Source organism: Leopardus geoffroyi, chromosome E1, assembly GCF_018350155.1.
Source record: "Leopardus geoffroyi isolate Oge1 chromosome E1, O.geoffroyi_Oge1_pat1.0, whole genome shotgun sequence".
Taxonomy (NCBI): domain Eukaryota; kingdom Metazoa; phylum Chordata; class Mammalia; order Carnivora; family Felidae; genus Leopardus; species Leopardus geoffroyi.
In genome coordinates, this window is record NC_059330.1 from 18,560,479 (window position 1) to 18,584,902 (window position 24,424).

Below are 24,424 nucleotides of genomic sequence, written 5' to 3' on the forward strand. Positions count from 1 at the left end.
GGCCGTTGCTTATGACAATATGGAAGCCATTGAAAGCCTTGTGAAGAGCAGTATCAGTGGCATGAAGGTGGAGACCAATGGAACGTCCTGAAAGATGCATGAATGGGTGAGTGACTGAGGAGGTGAGACGGCCTGTGTAGACAACTTTAATGATGACTTCTCGTCATTTTGACCTCAGTTTAAGTGCCACCTCTTTGGAGTCAGCTAAAGTAGCCATCTGGTGACTATCATGTGCCCATATTTTATTTCTCTACAAAGCACTTATGATCTGATGCTATCTTCTTTCTTTCTTTGTTGTTCTCTGCCCCTAAGACACCACACATATATGATGGTAATGTGGGGTTTTGTTTTTGTTTTTGTTTTTTTGTTTTGTTTTGTTGTTGTTGTTGTTGTTGTGTGTGTGTGTCTCCAGAACCTAAAAGTCTGCTTGGTACCTCAAAGATGTTCTATACACATTTGTTGAATGGATGGATAAAAGTTTGGCTATCATGGAGAGCGGAGAAATAGCCCAGTGCTTTTCATATGTCATACGCCTCCGAACCAAATATCGGGGATCTCGTTAAAATGCAGATTCTGATTCTGCAGCTCTGGGGTGGAAGATTCTGCATTTCCTAAACGGGCTCCCAAGTGAGGCCAGTGCTCCTGGTCCGTGAATCACATCTGGAGTGGCAAAGCCCTTAGACCACGTTGGGTGTCGCTTGGAATGAACAGGTGAAGGAAAGGACATTAATGGAGCAGGAGAGAGGGGATAACTGTAGAAGCAAAGATTTTAGGAAGACAGAGGGGACAGAATCCAGAGAACCAGCAGAGGGACTGGTTTTTCTTCCTTTTTTTTTTTTTTTTTTAAATTAATGTTTATTTTATTTTTGAAAGACAGAGAGTCAGTGGGGGAGAGGCAGAAAGAGAGGGAAACAGAGGATCCGAAGCAGACTCTGTTCTGACAGCAGACAGCCTGATGCAGGGCTCGAACTCACGGACCATGAGATCAGGACCCGAGCCAAAGTTGGACGCTTAACTGACTGAGCCACCCAGGCACCCCGGGACTGGTTTTTCAAAGGCAGAAGGAAACTCCCCAGGAGAGAGGGAGAAGGGGAGAGAAGAGGTAGCTCTTGACTGACGGTGTCTAACTTTTCAGTGAGGTCATCAGCTGAGAGTGAGGGTGGAGGTGGGCTGTGGGAGTTCCGAGAGACAGGCAGCATCCAGTATGCCTTTGCGTTGAGATCATAAATGTAAAGTAAAACCCGTCAGCTCTGTGTCATTTTCTCAGCACCAATCTACGTGGGTGCGGGATGCGGAAGGAGGTAACTAACAGGAACTGGAGGAGAAATACCCTGGGTCCCATGCCCTTCGGTGGAATAACTGAGGCGAAGTTCCACATTGGCTCCCCAGCAAGGGGAAGTTCAGTTGCCCATGGTGATAACTTGCTGGGCAAGCTTCTATGTATGGGCTAGCCTTCCCTTCCCTGTCTCACTTCCCTTCCTGGATGTTTTCTAGGATCACCTTCCAAATAAATTACTTGCTCCCAAACCCTGGCTTCCAAGTCTCCTTCCGGGGGAATCCAAAGTAAGATATATGCCATTATAAGCTGTAATGCATCCCATGGAGCAGGGTACAGGCTACTCTTTAGGGGGGGAAGTGTTGTCTGTCCCAGCGCCAAATGGGAGTAGGGGCATCATGAAGGTTGAGAATGACACCTGTGAGTTGGGATCTAAAAAAGAAGCAGAAAGGAACACGGCGCATTTGAGGGTCAGAAAGGTCACTGTGGGGGGCGCCTGGGTGGCTCAGTTGAATAAGCGTCTGATTCTTGGTTTTGGCTCAGGTCATGATCTCACGGTTTGTGAGACTGAGCCCCGCCTCAGGCTCTGCGCTGACAGCGAGGAGCCTGCTTGGGATTTTCTCTCTTGCTCTCTCTGCCCCTCCCACCCTTGCTCTCTCTCAAAATAAAAAAAATAAACTTAAAAAAAAAAAAAAAAAAAAAAAAAGGCCATCGTGGCTGCAGCAGGGGACCAGGGCCATGAAGTGACGCCTAAGAGGCCAGACCCTGCAGGGTCCTGTAGAACATGATAAGGAGGTTGGCACATCTATGCAGAGAATATAGAGAGGCCATTGAGAGGTCCGAGGCAGCCAGTGACAAGATCAGATCTGCCCCCAGTAAGAAACAGAGAAGGGAAGAAGAGGGGCAGTGGGAGAGAGGAGGTCCAGAGGCCTCTACGGGGACCCAGAGCTTGGCACAGAGTTTTGCACATGGTGGAGTCTCAAGAAATGTTGGTTGAAGTGGAAGGTAACTACTAACCACATATTTGATTGACCAGAACACCCTATTTCCTGGCCAAAATGAGTAATGGTTTTCCTTAATTAACGGTGCCCCGCTTAACTTTATCAAGCCTTTCTCTTCAGAACAGCATCGATCCAATGACTCCCTTCTACCTTTTCTCATTCTCCACTGTCCTGTGTTTCTCTCTTCTTTTCTCGCCTACCTTTTCCTCTACACGTCTCCGTCCCTCCTCTTCTCAAATAATCCTATTCAATAAAGTTCATTATATCTTCCACTCTCCATTTCTTTGTTCTCTTTTTTTTTTTTTTTTTGATGTTTATTTATTTTTGAGAAAGAGAGACAGAGTGCGAGCAGGGGAGGGGAAGAGAGAGAGAGGGAGACACAGAATCCGAAGCAGGCTCCAGGCTCTGAGCCGTCAGCACAGAGCCCGACGCGGGGCTTGAACCCATGAACTGCGAGATCATGACCTGAGCCAAAATCGGATGTTTAAACGACTGAACCACCCAGGCATTCCCCCCCTCCCCCGCCCCCAGTCTCTATTTCTATTAAATGTGGCCTTAACTCTTATCTGTGGCCCTCTTATTCATATGCAGATTCATATTCAGAGATGACAAACATCTGATCATCAATGTGGTCTCACGTGTGGTCACTGTAAATATATTACCACAGAACACACCAAGAGATATTGAATGATATGTAGCAGTCAGCAAGTTTAGATTTAGGGAGCGGCAGAAAGTAATACAAGATGGATGGAGGTCCAGGAAGGCGAAAGCCTAGGCTGTAAATTACTCTCCTAGGGTATGTTGTAAATAGTCACAATTGTTCTCTTTTCTCTCTTGTGTTCCTTTTTATGAAAACAATCTTGAAATCCTGGCTCATCCTCTTCTTCAACCCAGCAACTGAAGAAAAAAGACACGAGGTGTCTGAGATTTCACATAACCTTTTATACCCAATATTTTTATTGTCTTAAAAACAAACCTTCAGTAGTCGGTGGGGGTTATGTTTTACACCAGCCTGGGGTGGAGAAGATGTATTCATTGGGCTTTCCGTTTTCACCCTGGGGTCCCCTTTTGGCACATTCACCAGTCACCCCATGCCCCTCACCCTGTGCTCTGGCAGGATTTGAGACATGCAAATTGCAAACTGGTAAATAGCAACTTTGCATATTTTGAATAGAAGGGAACAACACCGTACCACTCATTCCGTTCACAGGGAAATCTGAGATAATGGGGGTGAGAGCAAGGGCAGACCGAGGGTCCTAAGTGTTTTCTTCAAAGTGTTTATTATGCTTATTAAATCTATTGTACAGTGATGAATTAATTTGAATTATTTACATGGTCAACCTTTGAGACAATAACCTGATTTAACCCGACGATGCAAATGTATCATTTCTCTTTGAAATCTAAAAACAGGTTCAAACTGGAAGAAGCATCAGGACTTGTATCTTTTCCTACAAATATTGGTTACGAACCTGTAGTTGTCAGGTTAAATGACATAATGTCAGGAATCAAGAGAATGTGGTGATGTATTTCTTGGGAAAGTCGATAAACTCCCCTGTGAGAACATGTCCCCTGGACAGCCAACTCTTGGGTGACAAATTTCTCAAGGAAGTCTTTCAATTCCATTTATCTGTAAAATATCCTGCACTGTCTGACGTGAGGGTGTTCATCTGCTAACATGTCAACGTAAAGGAAAGCGACATAGTAAGAATGATTGGGTTTTCATTAGATTATGGGCCTGGTGTCATTTTAGTGAGTTTGGACTTTAGTTATTTTACTACTGAAGCTGTGAAGAATCTAACGTTGCTGTCAAGTCTGAAGTATTATAATCCAATTATTTTTTTTTTAAGAACGAGGCTTTCCATTATGACTTGGACAAACATTGGGGAAAAAAATCGGAAATCGTTGTCCAAGCCTATCTTACTTCGGATTATGTTTGTTTTTTTTTCTTGTCGTTTGGATGTTTATAAGGCATTTTTGTGAACTGTAAAATCGTGATTCTGAAGGTGGTGTCTTTCGGAGGTAAAGTGAACAGCTTGCATCTTAAATATTTTATGAGATCTAGGTATTAGAACAATGTTTCTGCTGCAGGAACACAGCGATCTAGGAACAAAAGAGAGATGGGGCCAAAGAACGGACTGTGAAATTTCTTCAAAATATTAAGTGATACTGAGGCTGAAAACAGGAATGGATGGTGATACAGCAGATTGTTCCTAATAAGGGCTTTAAAAGCCTAATGATTTATTGATTGGGTCTTCACTTATGATGCGCCCCTGATTCTGTGTAACTCTGAGGGCGGATTTATGAGGGTGTACAATCATCTTTCAGCTATATTGGGTCCAAGGCTAAATATTGAAAATGAATGGAAGGATGGAGGCAATTGTCTGAATATTTCAGGGGAGGAACACCCACACGATTGGTGTGTTAGGTGAAGGCCAGTGTATTAGGCGAAGAGGAAAAACAAACGGGAGGGAGGAAAAACTCGAAAGGGAGTTAGCAAAAAACAAGGGAGAAAAAGCCTAACGTCAAAAACCAAACCAAAAAAACCCAAAAAACAAAACAAAACAAAACAAAACAAAACAAAACAAAAACCCCACTACTCCTGTGAAGAAATATCCCCTGCTTCTCTTCTTCTAAAAGGAGAAAAACAGATTCTCGGATGCCACCCGGGAGCAATATTTTCCTCTCAAAAAAGAAGAAGAAAGAAGAAGAAGAAGAAAAAAAGTTGTCCTGTTAAATCAGCTACACACGGAGTCAGTCTGTGTAAGGAAATCAGCCTTTTCATTACAAATGGGTTTAAAAAGCCCTAGAGAAGGGAGACGTGTACAGAAGCAATATCATCCGCTAACAACCCAACTCTCTTTCAGACAGCTCAGAGATCAGCAGCATCATTGAACAGGGGGTTTGTCTTAAGATAAAGACTCATCTTTCTTTCTTTCAGGATATAACACTTGTATTTAAATCAATTCAGAGAAGCACTTTAGCTCTAAACATTAGCGAGCAGGGAGAGCCTATTTAATAAAACAGCATTATTTCATTTTCAAAGAATGATACCGGCAGTAGCTGAGTTTAAATTCTGTATTCTTTTCCTCAATTATAATTACAGATGGGTCTGAAAGGAAGCATGCCTATTACTGTCATATTTATTCTTTTGACAGGTGTTATGAGACTGTAATTTGATGAAATGACTCAAAACGCAGATTCCCTTACAAATACAATTCCCGTCATCAACACGAGGGGTTTAGGGAAAGTCCTCCAGCAAGCCTCCTCACAAATCTTGAACACCCCTAATGTTTTAGCAGTGATCCGTGTTCAGGAACATGGGGGAGAGCCTGCCTTCGGGGCTTATATCCGAGGCAGCAACAGCCAGAAGGAAGAGTGGGTGTTCAAGGCTGTTAGCGAGGCAGCTTTCTTTTTCCATCGGGCGGGGTCGGATCAGGGAAGGGGCACCCAGCGGGTCTTGCCTGTAGGGTTTCCTCACGAACAGACCCCAGCCCCTCCTGCCGGCCGGCAGAGGGCGCTCCGCGAACAGCCGACGGGCGGGGGCGGGGCCCCGCCGGGCTCGGGGCGCAGGCGCACTTGGGGCTGCCGCGTCCGCCGCGTCCGGGGTTGACGTTGCCCAGTGGAGGCGGGTGAGCGGAGCGGCGCCGGCGGAGGGCGGGAGACGAGACTCGGGCGGGTGCGCGCGCGCGCGGGCTGGAGCCGCCTGGCGCGGCGCGGCGGGGCGGGCTGGGGATGGGAGGCCTCGGGCGTCCTTGGCTTTGCGCGGCCTGTGGCCGACCCGCGGGGACCTGCGCGGTGCCCTTTCGCTCCGCGTCGTCGGTCGTGGCCGCGGAGGGCCGGGTGTCCTGGCGCGCGGCTCGCGGAGGCGCCGGGCCCGTCGCAGGCCTGGCGGGCGGCTCGGAGGAGGGGAGAAGGCCCCAGGACTCGGGGAGGGTCGTGGGGCCACAGGGAGCCCAGGGGACTCCGGGCGCCTGTGCGAAACGCTCACTCTCTGGCACACACGTCCGCGCTCAGCCTCGGCTGGGCTATTTTTCGTAAAGGTTTTATTTCTAATCTCTACACCCAACGTGGGGGTCGAACTGACAGCCCCGAGATCAGGAGTGGCATGGTCCACTGACAGAGCCAGCCAGGCGCCCATTTTTCAAACCGGGGGGCGGGCTTCGCAGTCCGTCTGCCCCCATCAAGCTCCCCGGGAGCTTTGCTTGCCTGCAATAACCTTCACGTTTTGATGGGTGCTTCTGCATAACACATCTAGTCACGCGGAGGCCAAAACCCCTTGGTCCTCAGGACTATTTTTGTTTTTGTTTTGTTTTTACATAGCATACGACTCATTTAAAGTGCACAATTGAATGTCTTTTAGCATATTCAAGAGCTGTGCATCCATGCCATAATCAATTTCAGAACATATTCATTGTCCCCAAAAGAAACCTCTCCTTTAGCTGTCACTTTCAATGTCCCATTTCCCCCAGCCCTAGGCAACCCCTCATCGACTTGCCCTCTCTGTGGATTTGCACGTTCTGCACACTTTGTGTAAGTGGGCTCGTATAATATGTGGTCTTCGGTGGTTGGCTTCTTTCACAGAGTGACGTTTTCTAGGTTTGCCCATATTGTAGCTTGTATCAGTTCATTTCTTTCTTTACTACAAAATAATATTCTGTTGTATGAGTATTTTATTTATCCATTCATCAGTTGATAGACCTTAGAATTGATCTTAAAAAATTTTTTTAATGTTTATTTATTTTTGAGACAGAGAGAGACAGAGCATGAACGGGGGAGGGCCAGAGAGAGAGGGAGACAGAGAATCTGAAGCAGGCTCCAGGCTCCGAGCTGTCAGCACAGAGCCCGATGCGGGGCTTGAACTCACAGACCATGAGATCATGACCTGAGCCGAAGTCGGAGGCTCAACCGACTGAGCCAACCTTAGAATTAATCTTAACTCCTCCCCTCCTACCAGGCCTTTCTGGATCTGACCCAGCCTTCCTGGACAGCATTCTGTTTGCTCCTGCTCTCCCCCTTGCCTCAGTCCCTGGGCTCCTTTGGGCCTGGCAGTGCCTTTCTCCCTCAGACCTTCATTCAAACTGCTGTCTGCCTTCAGCACCCCATCGCCAACTCCTACTCCTCCTTGAGACCTCAGATTTAATGTCCTTGTCTCAAGAAACCTTTGACCCTTGACTGGGTGAGAGATCCCATGAGCCCATCTTTCAGGGACCTGAATTCCACCTTGTAGTAATTAGTTATAATTGAAGAATTAGTTTTCATTTGACGTTAATGTTCAGGGTCTTCTGTTTGTTTCTGGAACCCCAGTACCTAGCACCTTGCTGGTGCTCCGTGACTATTTCAGTACTTGCCCACGCGTGCTTACTATGTATCAGGCACTCTACTATACTAGGGACACGGTCATGAACAAAATAAATGGACGCCCTGCTTTCTGGAGTTTACATTCCGGGGGGGGATACAATGAAATATATGTCAGGTGGTAAAGAGTGCCGTGAAGAAGGATAGCCGGGACTGCACAGTGGTCAGGGAAGTCTTAAGTGAGACCTGGATTCATTTGCGGGGGAGCAACATAAATGCTGGGAGTGGTCGGGTAAGGGAAGGCCGGAGGGAGGGAGAGCATGAGAGGAGAAGGATAAATCCAGAGCCTTCGGCTCAGCCATCCTCTGAGATGAGCCCTGTATGTGGGTAGGAGCTTGTTAGGAGGGTGGAGACCTGGGTACGAAGCCCAGCTGTGCTCTCACCTAGTTCTGTGTGAGCCTGAGCCTCAGTGTTCCTCCTCTGTAAAATGGGAGCAACCGAGTTGTAGATTCAGTAGCCCGTATGGAGTGCCCTGACCTGGCAGATGGATAATCGCTTCCTTCTCTCACCCTCAAACCACAGTGATGTGTTGTGGCCTGCGTGGGGGAGGCCACGGCCACAGGGCAGCCTAACATCACAATGACTCACTGCAGGTTGCTGCTTGCTCTGCTCCGACACCGGCATGTTCGCCTTTTGTCTGATTTTTCCAGTTTGCTTTGGCCGGGGTAGCTCACCCGGTCCACTTTCAACTGCTAAAGGCTCAGGGGGGTTGAGCTAAAAAAATAGGATGTTCAGGGTGGTTCACTGGCCTTTGAGACAGCAGGTGTGGGAGAATGAGCTGAGGATCCAGAGCCAGGGATTCAGGGCCTGAGTTTGAGACCTGGCTCTGCCACCTGCTGGCTCTGTGATTTCAGGACAGCCCCTGTCCTGGCTTTAGTTTCCTCCCTGGTAAACGGAGATCAATCCACACCCATGTTTTGAGCTTCTGTTATGCTGTGGGCACCATTAACCGTGGAGGGATGACTCCTGTAATACAGTCTGAGTCCTCCAGGAGCTTACAGTCAGCAAGGAACAAATAGGCAGCTAGAGTAGGAAAGAGTATGATGTTCAAGCACCTGATAATCCGTAGCACTACCGTGCCGGGCACTGACGTCAGCTCGAGTGATCTTTACGACCCCCTCTTCCCCACGAGGTACACGTCTTGTTCTTCAGTTTACAGAGGAGGCCGCAGAATATAGAGAAGTCAAACAAGTTGTGCAGGATCACGTAGCTCGTGAATGACAGAGGTAGGCTCCTAAAGGGTTGTTTGTCATCAAAACCCTCTCTGTGCCTCTTCCGTCACGCTGGGATAAGTGTGAGACCTTATTAGAGGACTATGGGCAGCATGGGGTGTGAGCCTTGAGGGGGTGACATGGGAGCTGAATCTGTAAGGGTAAAGAGGAATTCTTGAGGCAGGTGAAGGGGGAAGAGAGGTGTTGACGAGCACAGCACATTTCAGAGATGCTATTACCAATAGTTACTAAGCGCGTTGTATGTGCCGGGCACTGTGCCGGGTGGTTTAGGAGTTATTTAATCCTTACAACGATTCCGTGTAGGAAATACTACCAGTTGCCCCATTGGCAGATGTGCCACTGCCTCCAGGGTGGAAGCTGAGAAACTTGCCCGGGTCCCACTACTGGCAAGTGATGGAGCCGGATTTGCACGCAGACTGCCTGATCCCAAAGCCCGTGAACTTCGCCCCGCAGTTCAGCGTGTGGCTAGAACGCAGGGAGTATGGGAAGGACAGCAGGAGATGAGCTTGATGAGAGAAGTTGGAACCAGATGTCGGAAGGTCGTGGGTAAAGAACACTCTACAGAGGTTTCGGAGCAAGGGAACGACATGGTGTGTGTGTGTGTGTGTGTGTGTGTGTGTGTGTGTGTGTGTGTGTGTTTAGGAAGTATCCTTCGGTTGGACTGGAGAGAGAGATTCGGATAGTCTGAGCAAGGCATTGTTCCAAAGCTGAGAGCCAAGGTACTGCCCAGGTGCAGGACCTTGAAGGAGTGGGGGAGGCACTGAGGACCAGGAGGGTGAGGGGAACAGAGGGTGGGTCTTGAGAGCCTCGACCACGTCGGAAAGGGACTAGAGGAGCTAGGACTGCCGCCCCGTTTCTAGCTCGGGAGAATGCGCATGTGCAAGGCGAAGCCCCCGGTGGTGGGGGAGCAGAACCACTCTGCTTCTGTAATTGCGACTTTCCCCATCCAGAGAAATAATTGCCTATTTAAACAATGGCCTGTGCAGGCTTAATTTAGCCTTGTATCAGTGCCCAATAGGGCATAATTTCTGGTCATTTTCTGTAGTTCCATTCTTTTCTTTTTTTAAATATATGACTTTCCCCCACTTATTTTTAGGTGCCCTTTGTCAGGGCACAGGGTAGCGAAACCGACAGTGGGGTTAAATGAGGCCATAGGCCTGTTTCTCAGCCTCTGTACCAATGATACCACTTGGCTCCCAGGAAATTCCCTTTGTGGCTTTATTTTTCACTCTTTTCCTTTATTCTGTTATATTCTCCTTTGGGTTTCCTAAGAGCTTTTTTAGCATTTCCTTAGTTGCCCCTTTTCTTTGTCTGTGTAATTGACATCAGCCTTGTGACTTTTTTTTTTTTCCATCTTTGTGCCGCAGGAAGCTATAGATGGTGTCCTTGGGTTTCAGAAAAGCACAGAGCAAAGTTATATGAAGAAGGTTGAAAAAATAAGTAGTGAGTAATAGCACGGTCAAGTGCTTTCATGAATGCAGACCTAGTCCTGAATGAGCCCCTGGAGGGTTCTCTGTGGGGTCCTTAGCCCTGACCCGGGCAGTGTTTTGTGGATGGCTCAGATATGGACATAGCTGGTGTTAGAAGCACGTAGGGGCATGGGCTTTGGAATCAAACAGACGTAGGTTTGATTCCTGACCTTACCATCTAATTAATAGCTGTGTGGTCTCTGGCCAGTTTCATCATCTATAAAATGGGGCTAATGATATGTACCCCATAAGATCACACATGTAAAGCTCCCAACACCTACCTTGCACATATTGATCACTCCCTGAATGGTAGGCAGTAAGACGTGTCATCAGCTGTGCAGAGAGCTTGAGGTAGGACAACTAGGTAACATGTCGGGCTGTTCATCTCTGGTCCCAGGCCCGAGTCCAGAGCCACACACATGCTGGATGCTCTGAATGACACTGTGTGGGTGACTGACACAGCTCACTGGGGCTAAAGTCTCTCTCTGTGTCCCCCGTTTGTGCCTGGTATGTGATTGTTTCTGTGCCTTTATTGTGCCGAATTGAGTTGAGTTGGATAACAGACAGGATCACATACCCCAGAGATTGTGGCAGATGACGACTCTGGACTGAACTAATAGAATACAAGGTGGGAATTTAAAAACAGTTCATGGAAAAAAGGTTCCTCTGAGCTGAATGCCAGGGGCACATGGGGGCCTGAGCAGAGAATGCAGTCAGCAGCATGCCTTGAACTCCCAAGTAAAGGAGGTGACATTGCCACCTGAGCCCCAGGTGGTCAGAACAGAGCTGGTCAGAACACAGGGAAACCGCAGCTTTTCCACTGGACAGTATATCTAAGAGCGAGATCAGTAATGAGGGTGTGTGTGTGTCCAGAGGAGTCTGAGGGGGAAGGGGAAGCACTGGGAGAGGCTAGAACCTTCAGGGTGGGTATCTTGGAAAAGAATGGCTACAGGGCTGGGGTAATTGACTGAACAGTGACAGACTGGACTTGGGGGCCAGTTAGGGAGACTTGAGCCCCAAAGGGCAGAGCTCAGACCAATGACTAGAAGTTTACAGAGCAGATTTTAGCTCAGACCCGAAGGGACTTTGTGACAACTCTGGCAGAATGGAAATGGGGAGCTTGGACTTGGGAGGTCATGAGCTCCCTGCCACGAGGGAGTGTAAGGGAGAAAAGCTGGATGACTCCCTGCTGGGGATGTGGAAAAGAGATTTTTTTTTACCATGGATGGGAAAAGGTTGCCTTCAGTGCTCTGGTTTTGAAAGACTCCCTACTTTGGATGATTTTTCTGCTCGTTCACAGTTAACACCTTTTACCGAGCACCTCCCATCAGTCAAGCCATGCCACCTTAGGTATTTTTATAACCCTGTAATTCATTGAAGGCTACAGGATGAATAACCAGAACTCGGTTCTGATTTGGGAAAAAGCTAAATACATTTCACCTGCTCTTCAGTTTGATTTCAAAGAGAAAAAAAAGATGGCTTTTTTTTTTTTTCTCTCTCTCTCTCTCTCTGTCGGCAGAGGTAACTAAAATCAATGAAATCCATAAGCCTCTGCCAGTCTGTTTGCATGACCAGCTTCCTTCAGCAGGCCATTTTTTATCTTGGGTAGAAGCCTCGAACGGCATCATAACATATTGTTTTCTGTTCTGCTTTCCCAGGGGCGGAGAAGGGCCGGGGAAGAGGGCCTCCTGTTTAGTGACAGCATGTGTGCTGTCTTACTTAATCCTCACGTCAGTCTTGCCATGATCTGGGGCCCATGTTTTCACTGTTCCACCTCAGTCTTCAGGGTGCGGGAAAGTTGACTGAAGGTTGTTGCGGGGGAGGGGAGGTTCGATCTGACACCCTTCTGTTGCGTGACCACTGCCTGCCAGGCATTCTGTGAGTAACAAAGCCATGCCAGGAAGAGAGTAGACGGCATGGGGAATTTGGTTGCAGATGGGATAGAGATTGGCGGTTGACTGGGGAAAGCCTTGAACACCCCCCGCCCAACACCACCACCCTACACACGCATACTGATGAGCTTAGACTTTGTTCTGTGGGTGCCATTAGAGGATATTAAGCAAGACACTCATAGATGAGATTTTTGTTGTTAGTTGCTCCGTTCTGGCTGAGTATAGGGAGGGAATGAAGAAGAGACATGTCAGAAGGGTGTTGGGTTAATCCAGGAGAGAGGCTCCCAGAGCCTAGAAGAGCCAAGGGAAAGGAAGGGCCCCTTTCCTTTAAGAACTCAGGGAGGTTAGGGGTACCCGCGTGGTTCAGTTGGTTAAGCATCTGGCTTCAGCTCAGGTTATGATCTCATGGTTGTGGGTTCGAGCCCCGCGTCGGGCTCTATGCTGACAGCTCCGAGCCTGGGGCCTGCTTTGGATTCTGTGTTTCCCTCTCACTCTGCCCCTCCCCTGCTCATGCTCTGAATTTCTCTCTCAGAAAATAAACATTAAAAACAAAACAGAACCTCTTCAGGGAGGTTGGGGCACTGGAGTTAGAGGCAGGGTCCACATCTCAGCCCCACCATTTCCTAGGTGTATATTCACGATCAGCCTCAGTTTCCACATCTGCACAATGGGATGATAATGTTTTTTCCTCAGAGGGTTGTTGTAAAAATGTCTAGCACCACGCTTAGCACATTGGTCAGCTCTCAGGCAAGGATGAATTTCTTGGGGGAAAGGATTTGAGGATATTTTTACCTGGTGGCCTGTCCAGACTGAATGAGGCAGGAGGCAGAAGCTGCCTGCAAGTGAGTTGGAGGGAAGCTGAGGGGACTGGAAAGGCTTGGCACAGATGGGTGGGGAAGGGGGGGGTGTTGCTGCTGGAGGTGATGGGTAGGAGTACCGGGGGCCTGGAGATGCCGAGGTTGCTCAGCCAGCAAGCATTGGTGGGGGGGTGTGCTTGGTACCGTGCTTGTGCCGGGAGAGTTTGATCTGGTTGGGGAGGGTGGGGAGACAAACACTTGGAGCCCCGGGCGATACCTGGTGACCTGAGCCGCCACAACAGGCTGTGGGCAGACAGATAAGGGAGCAGAGAGTCTGTGTGGGCGCGAGAGGGGATTGGAAGACCTAACACAAAAGAAATTTCCTGGAAGAGTGTTAGGGACTCACACAATCAAGGGAGAAGGCTGGAGAACTGGGCAGGCATCTAGACGTTCCTGGAAGGCCAGGAGGCAGGAGCCACAAGGACAGTTCAGAACAGGAAGCGGCTGATCAGGGCACACCATTGCTGGGATGCATGAACTCATTTTCAGGCTCTGTCTAACCCTGTTCAAGAACCCATCTCCAGAGGTGGGGAGCCCTCAGTTGGCCTCGCCTGGGTCTAATGCTCTCCTTGTGGCCAGGAGAGATGTAGCCATGGACAACAGTCTCAGCAGACGAGACTCAATGGGAGGAAGTCATCCCCTAAAAGGAAATTGGTGGGGCAGGTGGGGGGGAAGGGAGGGAAGCTGAGCTTAGGAAGAGTAACACCCACGTGGACCCTGGAGCCAGACCTCCCCGGGTGGAAATCCTGGCTTCTGCGTTCGTAGCTGTGTGTGACCTTGGACAAATTTCTTAACCTTCTTTTTGCCTCTGTTTCTGTATCTGTAAAAGGAGAGCATAGTGGTACCTTCTTGTAGGATTGTTGTGAAAATTAAGTGAATTCGCGTGCATGGTTTAGAATAGTATCTATCACGTGATGCATATTCAGTAAGGCTGTTATACGAATAACTGTATGTGCTTCTTCTTATTATTTGTTGTCATCACTAAAGGAACTATGGGGGTGTGTCAAGGTGCCTGGCAGGTGGAGGAGTGATGGGGGATGAACCTGGGCGGGTAAGAAGGCTTCAGGAATTGGTGTCAGCCTAACAAGTTTAAGACTTTATCCCCTAGGTAAGGGGAAAGCTATGGAAGAGTTTTTCTAAAATAACTTTTTGTTACAAAGAATTTCAAAATATAGAGAAGTCGAAACAAGAGCGCACCGTCCACCCTTATCGCTGCCACCTGAACGCAATCTTAACGTTTTGCCACATTTGCTTTTCCTTTCTCACCCTACCTTTTCTCGTTTTGTGTTGTCTTCTGGGGAACCGTGTGAAAGTAAGTTGCAGACATGATGACACGTGTCTGGATGCTTCCTTCCACTTGCTGAGAATGAGGACATTCTCCCACACAACACATTGTCGTCGTACCTATGAAAATGAATAATTGATAATCATAATCATGGCGCGTCCAGCTGTGGGAAGATTTTAAGTTGAGCGTCAGACAAGGCACTGTGGCCGCCATGTGGAGGGTGGCTGAAAGGGGGCCGAGGGCTCGTAAATACCCTTCCAGTTATCCAAGTAGCAGATGATGAAGACTGAACTAGAGTGAGGTGGGGTGATGAGGGCTGTTTGAGGTACCCACAGGTCTCCCATTGAACATGGTAGCAAGGATGCTGGGTCAATGAAGGCTTCCGCGGGGAGGTGCCAAACCTTAGAGCTGAGCGTTGAAGGATCCGGAGACCCGCAGGGAGCAGATGGTACGCAAGAGTAGGAGAATTCATTCAACACGTGAATATGGAACATCTACTGTCATGGTGATGTTTATGTGTCAAGTTGACCGGCCATGGGGCGCCCAGTTGGTTAGCCAAACGTTATTCTGGGTGTGTTTGTGAGGGTGTTTTTGGATGAGATTAACGTTTAAATCACCAGACTGGGGGCGCCTGGGTGGCGCAGTCGGTTAAGCGTCCGACTTCAGCCAGGTCACGATCTCGCGGTCCGTGAGTTCCAGCCCCGCGTCGGGCTCTGGGCTGATGGCTCAGAGCCTGGAGCCTGTTTCCGATTCTGTGTCTCCCTCTCTCTCTGCCCCTCCCCCGTTCATGCTCTGTCTCTCTCTGTCCCAAAAATAAATAAACGTTGAAAAAAAAATAAATAAATAAATCACCAGACTGAGTAAAGCAGATTGCCCTCCCTAATGTGGGTAGGCCTCATCGGAGCACTTGAAGTCCAGAATAGAACCATAGACTGACCCTCCCCCGAGTGAGAGAGGATTCTCCTGGCTGATGGCCGTCAGCCTGGGACAATAATCACGTGAGCCAATTCCTTATAAATAATATACATATATGAATATATCTGTATATATTCTCTCTCTCTATTCTATTGGTTCTGTGTCTCTGGGGAACCCCAATGCACCTACTAAATGCCAAGCATTCTGTCACGGTGCAAAGACTGTAACATGTGAACACGACACAGGCTGTCGTGGAATGTGCCACCCAGAGCCCAATTTGCCTAGACGCTGCAGTGAGTGATAGGAAATGTGATGAGGGGTGGGCAGGGGCCAGATCAAAAGGGGCCTTGGAGGCCATGGGAAGGAGTATGGATTTTGTTCCGTAGGCCAGTGCTTTCCAAACTTCAGTACCACTTTCATGATTTTTTTTAAGTTTATTTGTTGTGAGAGAAAGAGAGGGGCAGAGAGAGAGGGAGAGAGAATCCCAAGCAGGCTTCTCGCTCACAGCGTGGAGCCCAGTGTTGGAGTTCCGTCTCCCAGATAGAGAGGTCATGACCTGAGCTGAAATCAAGAGCTGGATGTTTAATAGACTGAGCCACCCAGCCCCCCCCCCCCCCCCCCCCGCTTTCATGATTTTTGCCATATCCACATTGCAGCTGCCTTCTGACTTGCTTGATAATTTTAAAATAGTGTTGCGGGGTGTCTGGGTGGCTCAGTTGGTTAAACATCCGACTCTTGATTTCAGCTCAGGTCATGACCTCACGGTTCGCGAGTTTGAGTTGCACGTCGGGCTCCGCACTGACAGTGCGGGGCCTGCTTCGGATCCTCTGTCTCTCTTTCTCTCTCTCAAAACAAATCATCTTGCATGATTTCTCTCTCAAAAATAAATGAACATTAAAAAAAAAAGATAAAAAGTAAAAATTAACGAATAAAATCAGTTTTGTGCCCGTTCCTTTTTAAACTGTCTTAAGCCACAAGACCAATGACATTATGGTATTTTTTGGTCATTACACATGAAAACCAATATAAAATCATTACAATAAAAAGGTATCGGTCCACATGCTGCTTAAAATAATTTCACATTTGCCATACATTTTGGGAAAGTTGTCATGAGCGGCAGGGGTAGGGGTGGATGTCAGATCAAGGGTTTCGGGCAGGAGCATGCCATGTTGAGAGTCATGTTTTGGGAAGATTCACTGGCTGTCAAGTGGTGAAGAGATTGGAAGATAGGGAGGCCTGCTGGGAATTCTGGCAGTTGCCCACGGGAGCTCTGATAACAGTCTGAAGCATGGATTATGCAGTGGGAACAGAGGAGGGAGCAGATTGGAGGGGGCACTCAGAGGTGGATTTGGATACGACTTAGAGACCGTGGCAGGGGATTGAGGCAGGAAGACGAGGCTAGGTTGGCTCAGTGCTCGTTTTGGGTTGGTTGCCTGGGAAGACCGAGGTACCATCACAGAGGCAGGGGAGCCTAGGAGAGGCTGAGGTCAAGAGCAAAGAGCAGGATGTGCCAAGCAGTTGTTTGGGGCCCCGGGGTTTGACTAGAGTTTTAGCGGCGATGCTCTGGAGTTCATTGCCCCTTAATAGCCAACCCACACTTTAAATTAAATTAAAACATTTTTAGTTGAACTCTTCTGAGTGGACCCACACATGCATTCTCTGCTACTTATTACTGAGAATGACTAAGTATTATAATTGAGCTGAAAATAATCTCCCGCCCATACTTGCTGGGTTGGTTTCTAAGTATTGCTGGGGTTTTTAACTACTGAAACAAAGTTGTGCTCTTTCCAAATGTTAATCTGGAAGGCTGCAGATGGTAACCATCTGTTCCACGACTAGCATTTTACAATATTTGATTAGCACTTTATATAGTTTGGGGAAGCCTGCCAGTGGAGTCTGCCCATCAGGTGGGCACTTTGGCGTTATGTCCTCCGTGGTGGCCCTCGAAGGTCTTTGCCCCCACTGTGTGGGGTTCCCCTGTTTTTTGGAGGCTTTTAAGTGCAACTAGTCAGACTGGCGGGTTGATATTCATGGCAGGAGGATCTTAGGGGCCTTGCACCGTTCGCACTCTTCCTCAGAGCTGGAACCATCAGAGCTCATCAGGGGAGCAGGATTTGGGAGGGTGGGATCTGTCCATCAGTTAGGGCTCTGGGTGCCAGGTAACAAAACAATAAACCCAAGCTGCTTTGGTAAAGGGGATCAGTTGGCTCGGACCCTTTTTTTTTTTTTTTTCTTTTTAAGTTCATTTATTTAGAGAGAGAGAGAGTGAGTGGGGAGGGGCAGAGAGAGAGGGAGACCGAGAATCCCACACAGGCTCCGCACTGCCAGCGCAGAGCCCGATGCGGGGCTCCAACTCCCAAACCGTGAGATCATGGCCTGAGCCGAAGTCTGACGCTTAACCCGCTGAACGACTCAGGTGCCCCAGCTCAGATCCTTGAAAAGGCTAGAGGTGGGACTGCCTTCAGGTGGATGGTCTTAGGGTTCAAATGAATTCTTCAGACTTGGCATTTCCGCTCAGCCTGCTGCCGTGTGGCTTCAAGAGGAGGCAAGAGCGAATGCTTCCGGCAGCAAGTCTGGAGGGAAAAAAAGGAGGCCTTTCCACTCGCCCCTGCAGAGGTGGTAAGATTCACTCTGACTGGGCCAGCTTCCATCTTGTGCCCACATGTGGGTGCAGGGCTCTGATTGGTCGGGCCTGGAGTGGAGCCCTGTCCAGGCCTGGGTGCAGAGGCCTGGGGAGGGGTGGATGGCCGGTCACACATCCGGGCCGCTGGCAAAAGGGAGGAAGGGTGGGTGCAGACAAGCACCTGTCCATCCCGGTGTCATGGCAGAAGCCCAGAGGAGCAGGGGGCATTGGCGAACTTAGCTGTGGAGACAGGCGGTTATTGTTGCCAGGAAGATAATATGCTGGAAATGGAAGGAAGGAGCCTCTGAAACTAGCTACTTAATGAATTCCCTTTCTTAGTTTAAGAACCTGTGATAGATTTAGTATTCTGGTTCTCTCTCTTTTTTTTTTTTTTTTTGAAGGGGAGGGAGTTGTCTCTCTTCTTTCCATGTTACTTTGAAACTAAGGGCAGTCGCTTAATCTTGGTCTTTCAGCTCCTTCGTTTGGAACATAGTGAGCTTCCCTCTCGGAGAGGGGAGATCTGTACAGAGGAGATAACAGTTTCCATTCAGTCCAGTTCGACAAGCAGGGCACGAAGCCCCGGGGCCTGGGCTAGGCTGCACAGGCTTGGCAGCGGATGAATCCTCAGCCGTGTGGACAGCACTGTAACAGCTCTAGAGCAGGGCACTGCAGCCCCTCAGGCCGGGACAGTCAGGAAGGGCTTCCCAGAGGAAGGGACACCGAGCTGGACCTAGAAGGATGGACACGAGTTCCTCGCATGGACGAGGTGGGGAGGGGAGCTTGACGCGAAAGTGACGGCAGGTGCAAAGGCACCAAGAGGGTGCCGATTTGGGGGATCTGGGAGAAGTTCCATGGGGCTGACTGCGAGATGAGCCCAGGACCCTGGTTCCAGAGCACATTCTGGCATCAGGGTGGAGGAGACTGGAGAGTGACAGGCTGAAGGCAGGGACACCTTCAGGGTCAGATGCTGTGGTAGAGGTCGAGGCAGGAGCCTAGCAGGTCTGGGCAAGCTCCCGGGTGACGTCGATGCCACTGGTCCAGGACCACACTTTGAGTGGCAAGGCTCAGACCTCTGGACGTTCTCCCCTCTGTTGCCTGTAGTCAGCTCGTTTCTCAGTCTTGCGGTGCGGGGTCTTCCTGCTTGTCACCCCTACCCTGCCCGTCTGTGGCACCTCGTCCCCCACCAGCGGAAGTTGGCTTCCAGAAAGAAGGCACCAGGATGAGGCTGGGCATCTCCCCTCTGGTCCCTGCGGGCCTGCTCCGGGCTGAGACTTCTGCAGGATGGAATGCCCAGCCCGAGCTTGGGGTCTGGGCTCTGTGGAGCGTGGCACGAAGGCGACCTGGCCTCCACGCTGTATCAAACCCGCTTCACAGAGCCGTGGAACGTGGCGGGTCGGGGCCAAGTACCGGCTTGATGCCTTAGAAGCGACGCTTTCTGTGTTTTCCAGGGACCGAGGGTCTGGAAGATGGCCCCGCTCCCAGGGGCAGAGCTGGTCCAGAGGCCACTGCAGCTCTACCGATACCTGCTGCGCTGTTGCCGACAGCTGCCCACCAAGGGCATCCAGGAGCATTACAGACATGCGGTCAGGCAGGTGGGAGCAGTGTGTACTGGGCTTGGGATGGGGGGGGCGGGTTCCCATGATAGGGGACCCATCTCAGGGCTGGGGGCAGGGAGCAGGGTGCAGGGATAGTCTCTCAGGTGGCAGTGAGGGGGAGGGGCGGCAGTCTGGGAAGAGCCACCAAAACCCACAGCCCAGCCCCTCTGTCTGATTTTCGCTCAAAAAACAGAAGATGTATCATCCAGCGCCTCAGCTCTGTACCAGGGCTCAAATAAGGCAGCTCAAATGGATACTTAAAATAAAATATGGGACACGACATCATGTCGACGGGCATTCCTGCCAATAATGCACAGCCTGACTTTACTCAGGAGAAAACGTCAGGCGAATCCGTAACGGACGGGCCATTTCGCACACAGCTGGCCTCTGCTCATCCAACCAATGTGTCAGTGTCATGAAACACAAGGAGAGCTGTGCTTTCAAGGGGACGAAAGAGACACGACCACTCAATGTAATGAGTGGATTCGATTCTGGACCAGAAAAAAAAAAAAACAAACCAAACACAGTGATTCAAAAGGACGTTATCAGAGAAATTCGTGAGATTGGAATTTGGGCTATTGATGAGAGAGTAGTATTGTATCAATGTTGAGTGTTTTGGATTTGACTCCCACGGTTATATAAGAGAGAATCTCCTTGTTGAAACACACTGAAGTGTTTAGGGGCTCGGGGCATGATGTCTGCAACTTTTAAATGCTCCCCCCACCGCCTCAAATGGAGCACAAACCCATAAAAAGAGAGCATGATAAAGCAAATGTGGGGAGATGTTCACAATTGGTGATTCTGGTAGGGAATTCATTTGTATTCTTGCAGCTTTTCTGTGGGTTAGAAATGATTTCTAAATAAAAAGTTGAACTAAACTGAATGCAAATAGAATGTGGAAAGCATAGAAAAAATAGAGGTAGCAACAGACAGGCTGTGGAAACATGGAGGAGGGCGCAGCTGTCTGTCTGAGGGCACCACGGAGGACTTCCCAGGGGCGAGCGTTTGAGATGCTCCTAAAGACCAATCGGAGGATGTGTGGGGTCGAGGGTGACCGGGCAGAGAGGGTACCAGTTCTTTGTGGAGGGCCCTGAGTGCCATACCAATGTACTTGAGCCTCCCGATCCGTCTCAAGGGTGAACACGTGGCTGGGAGCAAACAGCAGCCCTGCATTGCTCTGCATTGGGCCTGGCTGGATCTTCCGGTCACCTTCACGGCTGCCCTTCCCTCTGCTTGGCCTTGCAGCACGGGCCAGGGGAAGCCTGGCTATTGTGGAGCCTGGTGAAAGCAGCTTCCTGGGAGGAGCAAAGGAAACCGAGGGATGGAAGTTTCCCTTGGGCCCGTGCTGCCTGATAACCTTTGGGCCCAGCTTAATTGGGGGTAACTTGGGGGCCAGTCTTCCATTTTGTAATTGCTCTGCTGGCCGGAGGACAGGCTGTGTAGCTGAATAGACCAGGATTTAAATGCTGGCGCCATTGCATGGTGGCAAGTTGGGGTGTCTGAGCCTTTGTTTCCTCATCTCTGGCTGGGATCGTCATAACGGTCTACGGAGGGGTAAGAGCGATATGAGTGGGAAGGGGCCGCAGTGTGTCTGGCCTGTGACTGGTGCTCTGAAGATGCTGGTCCTGTGAATTTTGCCTCGTCATCTTTTTTTATGCTTCAACTTCCAGAGTTTCCGGGTTCATTCAGATGAAGACAGTCCTGAGAGAATCCAGCAGATTATTAAGAGAGCCATTGAAGATGCTGACTGGATCATGAACAAAGTAAGTGCCCGGCTCCTGGCTCCACCTGCCCAGCCTGCACGTTGATAGCTGTAATCTCTGTGACCACCAGGGGTCGCCCCTGCCCCACGGTTGAACCCCTCCCCGCCGGCCGCTCCCCTCCTCCAGAAGCCCAGAGGTAATGACAGGTGCCTTGCTGGTTGCATCTGTTTTCTGCAAGGAGTGGGGTGTTCTCAATCCCTAAAGGCAGACAGTGCTGAATAAGCTGCGATGGTGGGGCAGGAAGAAGGAAGAGAAAGGTCTTTGTGATGCCTCAGACGCGAAAGCTTTCTTGGGGAGCAGTGAGCTCCCTGTGTCCGGGGTGTTCACACTGAGGCCAGGGCCATTGAGGAAACATCCAAGTGTCGATTGTGGTAGAGGGAGGGAAGGAGTCAGAAATACAGACTAACTTGCTGGTCCTTACACATTGGTGTTAGAACAACCCCCCCTTCCTTCTAAATCACAGTCTCGAGATCCAGGGTCCAGGATTCTGTTTGGAAACTCAGTGATTGGACTAGATGGCTTCTGAGGGTCCTTCTCTATCTGAGATTTAAAAAAAAAATTTTTTTAATGTTTATTTATTTTTGAGAGAGACACAGAGACAGAGAGTGAGTGGGGGAGAAGCAGAGAGAGAGAGGGAGGTAAAGAATCTGAAGCAGGCTCCAGGCTCTGAGCTGTCAGCACAGAACCTGACACGGGGTTTGAACCCCCGAACCGCGAGATCATGACCTGAGCCAGAGTTGGGCGCTTAACTGACTGAGCCACCCAGGCGCCCCCCCCGAGATTTTTTTTTTAATATTTATTTATTTTTGCGAGAGAGCATGAGCTGGAGCAGAAAGAGAGGGGAACAGAGGATCTGAAGCGGGCTCTGCGCTGACAGCAGTGAGCCTGATGTGGGGCTCGAACTCACCAACCGTGAGATCATGACCTGAGCCGAAGTCAGATGCTAAACCGACTGAGATTTTCTTTTCTTTGAACAAGACTCCGCTTAAAGATTAGGATGGACCTGCTGCACGTTCACTTCTAATGTTCCAGTGTCTTTCTTATGCACCCCCCACCCCCACCCCCCCGCCACCGCTGCCAGCTTCTTCTTCCATTAGAGAGGAAAGGCGGTCCAGGTGCCGACTAGGGATTTCACCGTCTGCTGCCTGCGGTGCCCCCTCCTCCGAGAAGCCCCTGCGGGAGGCGGCTGAGGCCCAGATGGTTCTCGGGATTTCCCGGGTTCTCCCTCACCCACTTCTAATGATCTCTCTGTCTCACAGTATAAAAAACAAAACTGAGACTCTGGGGCCTGAAGAACGAAGCTGTCCTAAAGACACTGAAGTTGAGAGACCGTCTCCTGGAACTAATCAGCGGCGGCAGTTCTGAAACATCCATTGGCCATGCTGGCTGAGAGCAGGGAATGCGGGGCGGCAGAAGCTGACGTTTGCTTAGATGGCTCCTTCTGCCACGTCCTGTGTCCCCAGCATCCTCGATGTTTGCTTTTCCGGCCGGTTACAATGTGAGATTTGGGGAGAATATGCTTCGTCGCTTTGCTTTGAACGTGGTTCATTTTTTCTGGATGTTGTCCTTCGAGACTCAGAGGGGGCGTCCCCTCCGATGGCAGACGTGCAGAGGACAGGGCGTGGGTTTTAGAATCAGTCGAGTCTGCGTTCGAATCTCAGTTCTGCGGCTTGTCAAGGGCGTTGCCCTTGAGCTCAGACTCCTCCTCTGTCAGGATGAAATACGATGAGACTGCAGGACCTGGTGCACGGTGGCGCCTAAATGTCCCCCTGAGGAGGCCATCCCGCGCCGCCCCTTCCTCCGCTCCCACGGTGCTCACACATCTCTCTGGCACACTCTCGACGGGCCTTAGTTGTTTGCGGGCTTATCCTGCCCTGCTTGTTGTCCCTGAACCCTCATGGGCCCACCGGGCCTAGCCGTCCGCCAAGCGGCTACTCCTCCTGGCCCTGTCCTTCCTTGAAGTCCTGGTCCTTGTCCTCACGGAGTTTCTAGTGTCCCTGAAGTGGGCGACACGCAGGCTGCACGGAACAAGGAAGAATGGCAAGGCAGCGACGGGAGACACCGAATCGTGCAGGCTCCTGTGAACCTGTGACCTGCCCCAACGGCCCTGCTTTGCCACCGTCTCGGAAGGAAGAAGGGAGGCAGGGAGGACGGGAGGGAGGTGGGGAGCAAGCATTCCTGTGGGTTATGGCGAGCCTGAAATCCATGGAGAGACAGGCTGTTCCCAGTTGGAACACATGCGACGCATCCCAGTTCCATAGACGTTGCTCTTGGGAAACATACTTGGCCTAGTTCAGCCTCGGTTTCCCCATCTCCAGTGGAGGAACGCCCACGCCTACCTGCCAGGGCTGCAGTATGGAGTCCTGAGCTCTGACATGAGCCAGGTGCTTCACACGGAAGCTGGCTCGGGGAGCTGGCTGCCCGCCGTGGCTCGTTACCAGTTAGGGAGCCTTGCTTCGCAGATGGGGAGATGGAAGCACGGACAGGTTGAGCCCCCTTTCCAGGTGTGTCTGAATCTACGAAACACCACAGGTTTGGGAGGGAGAGGGGAGCAGCAGAGGGAGGGAAGGCGGCCAGGAAGGACTGAGAGGCCAGGCCAGAGCAGAGAAGCCACGTTGGGACCTGAGTATCGCCCAAGGACTCTCAGCAGAGGGACGAGCTAGCATGTTTGTGACCCTGCTTCGTCTTACGTCTTAAAGTGACTCGGATACATCAGTATGCGCTTGACTGAGCAGCAAATAAGGAAGTAAATATATCCGTTTTTGAAAGCTCCGGTGTCTTGAATGTTATGTTCATTCATTCCCTAAATGCATGCTGTCCCTACCGTGTGCTGTCATACTAAGTATCGAGGATTAGAGACAGGCCTATAGAAAGCTGCCCGGGAGGGGATCGTTCTTCAGAGGGGATGACCAGATGCTGGTCCCACTGCCGGACAATAGGTGATGAGAGCAGGGTGAGGAAAGCCGAGGAGTTTCAGGCCAGTGCCACACCCGAACCAGCCTCCTCTGCCTGTGGTTCAGCCCTTCTGAAATCAGGGGGCCCATCCTTGGTCAGCAGGGGTTTGTCTTGATCACAGGAGTGAGGTTGGTTGTATCCCAGGCCTTTCGCCAGCAGGAGCTGTGTGAGTGAAGTCTGGCCAGGGTTTGGGAGAGGATGAGTGT

General features: G+C 50.2%; 1 protein-coding gene across 3 annotated transcripts; it reads left to right on the forward strand.

Annotated features, from left to right (window-relative positions):
- On the forward strand, positions 1–24,035 carry LYRM9 (LYR motif containing 9). Of its 3 annotated transcripts, none has more exons than XM_045487973.1 (4): positions 1–106; positions 19,354–19,497; positions 21,171–21,263; positions 22,523–24,035. In XM_045487973.1, exons 1-4 carry the CDS (start codon positions 95–97, stop codon positions 22,538–22,540), a joined length of 267 nt encoding a protein of 88 aa, XP_045343929.1. In that variant the 5' UTR covers positions 1–94; the 3' UTR covers positions 22,541–24,035. The 3 variants fall into 3 exon arrangements, with proteins under 3 accessions (XP_045343929.1, XP_045343930.1, XP_045343931.1); XM_045487974.1 differs by lacking the exon at positions 1–106 and adding an exon at positions 5,812–5,906; XM_045487975.1 differs by lacking the exon at positions 1–106 and adding an exon at positions 17,837–18,706.
- The last annotated feature ends 389 nt before the right edge of the window (positions 24,036–24,424 follow it).

What these genes read in the sequence shown, in the direction of transcription:
- LYRM9 (XM_045487973.1), top strand. An exon ending in ACAGACATGCGGTCAGGCAG is followed by an intron (nt 19,498 to 21,170) that starts GTGGGAGCAGTG and finishes TTCAACTTCCAG; the next exon opens with AGTTTCCGGGTTCATTCAGA.